Source organism: Eutrigla gurnardus, assembly GCF_963514095.1.
Source record: "Eutrigla gurnardus genome assembly, chromosome: 12".
In the NCBI taxonomy this organism is placed as follows: Eukaryota; Metazoa; Chordata; class Actinopteri; order Perciformes; family Triglidae; genus Eutrigla; species Eutrigla gurnardus.
In genome coordinates, this window is record NC_139926.1 from 25385160 (window position 1) to 25390182 (window position 5023).

Sequence of the window (5023 nt, forward strand, 5' to 3'; positions counted from 1 at the left end):
AAATGTCCAATTTAGTCAGTGTCCACAGTTTTTGTATTAGTCCTTTAATGTATGGTAGTGCAATTGTTTATGTAATTGTTCATCTACCCGGGTAGTGTGATTTTTTTTTAGTCTTAACTGTATGGTGTGATAGATGCTTTCTCCAGATGCACGATGAGCTGTTCCGACATCACACCCTCCACGCATGTAAGCAGGTGTCCTGCTCCACGTTCCTCGGGTTTGGGCTCTGGCTCGCCATCAGAATCGTTTCATACACCAAAATAAAACCAACCTGCATAGAGCAGCAGTTTTATATCTATTGTTAATCTCTTTCTCTCTTTTTATACATTTATCTAAATCAACTGCACAGTATTTACTTTAATCTTAAATCAATGAACTTGACTATTCACATTGACAATGTTTCATATACAGCTATAAAATGAATTTTTAACAACAAACACACATAAAAGTGTGTAATATGAAATGTTTTTAACTGTTTTTTAGCTTTAACCACCGCATAGTGCACATAAAATATGAATTAAACCACAAATCAATCATGTTTAAGAATGATTAACCGAATTACTGTCCCTCACTAACTCAAATGCACACAGCTGCACGTGTTTCAGCTCGCAAAACCAGCTTGGTTAGCTGTTTAGCATTAACTAGCATTTTAGCCATAGCACGAGGCAAATAGCAATATAGCTCGATTAGCACTGATAACTTCCACACAGAAATACAACATTAACCACATTCTCAACTCAAATACACACTCTTACATACCTCCGGTTGGTTTTAAACATTTTCTCAGAAACATATCGACACATACTAAGGATTTATTCATGAAATGAGTTAGCATTAGCCGTGGTCGGCATCCGCTAGCATGCTATGCTGAGCGCTAATTGTTGCTACTCACCGGAGTTTTTCCTCGACAAAACACAACAACACGGTCATGTCCGGTACTCCAAAAAAACCTCCTCACGGATTGTGGATACCTCACGGATCAATAACTCAAGACAAAATAAAGTTTTAACCACTTTTAGTCTAGCTATTAACATTAGCAAGCTGTCTTCTCGGCTAGTTTCTCTGTCCTCTTCGGCATCAGTGAAGGGAAAAACAAGCAGGGGATACAAGGAACTACGAGCGTGAGCGGCGCTTGCGTGTGTGGAATACGCACCCTGCTGGTGAAATAAAGGAACTACATCTACAAAACTCAATCAGACTGTATAGCTCAACATGGTTGAACTAGAAAGAGTAGACTATATCATGGATGGGTCACTGGCAGACTTTAAGTGTGGTCCCAGATCACCTGGTTTTATCCTGCATATAAGATTACTGAATGAAAAACATTCACCAATATATCAATCAATCAATAAATCTTTATATATATAGCGTCAAATCAACAGTCATATCAAGGAACTTTACACATAGAGCAGGTCTAGACCATACTCTTTAATTTAATTTTAAAGAGACCCAATATTAGAACAACACTAAAATATTTTTTATTAGCCAAAACGTAATAACTTTTTGGTATATTTTTCGATGTGTTAATACACTCATAAGCAATTTTCAACGCATATCATAGCAATATTAGCATCATTTTGTGTGAAATTAAGGTATGAGTCAAATTTGATTGTTTAAAATGAAGCTTACTAGCTTACTACCAAGTTAGCTAACGTTAACTAGCACTATAAAGCTGGCTGCTAACACTGACGTTAGCATACCATGATTGAGTAAAGTTATTGATTGCATGGATCCATGATTAATTGCACGTAACGTTATTTAGCTTTACGTGAGGTGATCTTACCTGTACATGCTTGCGCAGGTTGGAAGCAGACCTTTTGTCGGCATACAAAGTTTACATTGCATGATGAAATTGTTGTCATTCGCGGACTTGAACTCAAATAAGTCCTTTAAATATGGCCAGGGACTGGCCTCACGTTCTCCGTGCGTGTCTCTGTGTCCCAAATTCGACCCTTCTCCATCGATACACGTGTCTCCATCCACACTCTCGTCTCCATCTGTCTCCATCGTCTTTTAGCTAGCTCCTCTGTGGCACCAACGTCTCAACGTTTCTGACCTTCTGCCGCTGCAGTTGTCCAGAGCCAATCAGATGGACAGTTACTGGCACGCAGACTCAGTGCAAGTTAATTTTTTTTTCTTTTTTACTTTGTAACGGAAGCTATTTAAAATGTAGTGAAGTAAATTATTTCCAAAGTAAAATTACTGATTTTAAAAATTACTCAAAAAAAGTACAAGTACACAAAAAAACTACTCTATTACAGTAACGAGAGTAAATGTAACTCGTTACTTTCCACCCCTGTAATTAAGAATCACAATTCAGAAGATTTAACACATTTATATTGATTATTGGTGAAGCCAAAACGATTCATTCTATGTATTTATTTTAGCAGATGGATTTAGTTGAATCGATAGGACTGACAATCCATTCATCGATAAATTGAATGAATCGTTACACCTCTAGTAATTTCCCCTTTTTAGACGCAGCAAAGCGTTTAGTTCACTTTAAAGGGACAGTTCACCCAGTTCTCTTCACCTGTAGTCATATTTAGATTGTTTTGGTGTTGCCGTAGAATTGTCTTCACCCAAAAACAATACATTCTGAAAAAAACTCAACAGCAAGGACTCGTTCCAGAAATCACGACTCAGCTAATGGCTCATTGGAGGTGGACGTAAAAAAGGCCTAGTTTCGTGCAATTTGCATCTGCAAACACTCGGCAGTCTAAAATCTCTTGTTGCATTTCTGGCATGAATCTGAGTTTCTCGTGTATCTGTTCCCAACCCGATGCAGGTTCTGTTCACCGCCTCCAAGCTGTGTGTGTTTGACGTGCTGCAGCGCCGCCCGGGGCTGGAAGCGGCCCAGGTGGCCCAGGAGGTGGAAGCCTCGGTGAAGGGCACCGAGCGCCTGCTGGAAGCCTGCGTGTCTCTGGGACTGTTGAAGAGCAAGCAGAGGAGTGAGTCAGCGCTTTCAAGAGAGGGAGACTTAAAAACCAACCTCTTCCACGTGTTAACGCCGCCTCTCTCTCGCAGCGAGCCAGAAGGCCGTGTACGAGAACAGCGATCTGGCGACGCGTTTCCTGCCGTCGGACGCCCCTTGCTCGCTGCGTGGTCACATCCAGCGCTGCGACGACACGGCCTGGCCTCTCTTCTCCCACCTGGAGGCGGCCGTGCTGGAGGGAACCAGTCAGTGCCACAAGGCCGAGACGCCCGAGGATGCGTTTCAGGTGGTCATCGCCGTGTTTAACCTCAGATAAGATTCATAGAGGAAAGTAAAAGGTATTTTAAAGGCTTTCTTTTGTTTCCATTTAAAGGACAACAGTCCAGAAGTCAAACTGAGATTCATGAACGCCATGCACGACGTCGCTAAAGTTACAGGGAAAGCCGTAGCAACGGCCTTTGACCTCTCCAGTTTTAAAACGGCCTGTGACCTCTGCGGTAAGAGAGCAGAGGTTTCAAATGATCTCCTTAAAGAGTAAATCATTCTTTGACACATCATCTCCCCCCTCCTTTCCCAGGATGCACTGGTGCCATGGCCTATGAGCTGGCTGAAGTCCACCCCGGCTTGTCCGTGACGGTGTTTGACTTGCCGGCCGTCGTTGAGATGAGCGACCGTTTTCTTCCTCCACACGCAGACAACAGGGTTTCCTTCGTAGCGGGTCAGTTCAGGTCAAATTCAGCCTCCACTGTTGATGTTGGAGCTGACTGAAGCCGCCTCACATGTCAAAGTTAGCATCTCACGTCGTCTCCGTGTGAACAGGAGACTTCTTTAAAGACGAGCTGCCCACAGCCGACCTGTACGTCCTCGCCAGAATCCTCCACGACTGCACCGACGAGAAAGCACATCTCCTTCTGAGGAAGATCGCTGCTGCGTGCACGCCAGGTAAAAACACTCTTTTTATTTAGATTTCAGACACAATCCTCTGTTTATTCCTATTTAAATGCATCAGTTATCAGATTACATTAAGTGTCCCAAACACCCAGAAATGAATTCATGCCTAACATTTGTTTGGAGCTATAAAAGACAAGACATTTGTAAAATGATCCCAACTTTATGGGCAACAATGTGTTTATGATTTCTACGTTTTCTCAGTTCACTTCTCAGATTGAATTGATAAATATCAGAAATATATCTATGAAATATCATATTTTAAAGATCAGCTGCTGCTTCAGTTGTGGTGTCAGTAACCTGCTGACATCGTCAGATTTTAAAAGGTGATTTCAGAATCAGCTTTATGTCACAGACTTAAACTTTGGCAAGAAGCCAACAAACCAACTCGACTTCTTCCCCTTCTTTCCCTTTTATTATTATCTTCCTTAAAGAAAAGGAATGCTAGGGAATGAGGGATTCCCCCCCCCAAACTGTTGTTGTGTAACGTATATCTGCAAACAAACCATGCGCTTGCATCACGCCGCCAGGCTGTGGACTCCTGCTGAGCGAGATCTTCCTGGCTGAGGACCGGAGCGGGCCGAGTCGCGGGCTGCTCCAGGCCCTCAGCATGGGCGAGGGGAAGCAGCGGAGCGCCGCCGAGTACGCTCTGCTCCTGAAGAGCCACGGCTTCCTGTCGGCACGCATCACACACACGGACAACCTCCTGGACGCCATGCTCTGCATCAAAGCGTGAACTCAACAACACTTTGAAGGGCCATACTGTAGGTAACCCCCCCTACAACCAGGAACCAAAGGTCAGGGATGTTTTGTGGGGGACGTGATAGTCTGTAACGCAGCCTCTGTGAACCAGGATGTGTGATGGATGGACAGCAGCTCGCCCCCTGAGCGGAGAGAGAGAGAGAGAGAGAGAGGACTGGCAGCCAGTAGGATTTGGGGAAACACGCACATGTGGTTCACACTACGAACTTCCTCGATGCTTTTTATTTCCATTAAAATGACGTATCTGAATGATTCACACCGACGCTCGTGGTTTCCATTCTTTACTTTGTTCAGTTTTGAAGAAATAATAAAATACTTTTCCAGAGTATCTATCTTCCGACTTAACGCTGGTGATGTCATGATATTACTGGTCGGCAC

The 5023-nt window shown here is 43.4% G+C and overlaps 1 protein-coding gene across 1 annotated transcript; it reads left to right on the plus strand.

Annotated features, from left to right (window-relative positions):
* The first annotated feature begins 2760 nt into the window (after window positions 1-2760).
* Window positions 2761-4786, plus strand: LOC311022037 (putative bifunctional dTTP/UTP pyrophosphatase/methyltransferase protein). The gene is made up of 6 exons (XM_084023048.1): window positions 2761-2951; window positions 3028-3221; window positions 3309-3432; window positions 3513-3653; window positions 3755-3877; window positions 4414-4786. The coding sequence occupies exons 1-6, from the start codon at window positions 2783-2785 to the stop codon at window positions 4617-4619; spliced, it is 957 nt and encodes a 318-aa protein (XP_083879174.1). The 5' UTR covers window positions 2761-2782; the 3' UTR covers window positions 4620-4786.
* Window positions 4787-5023: the final 237 nt, after the last annotated feature.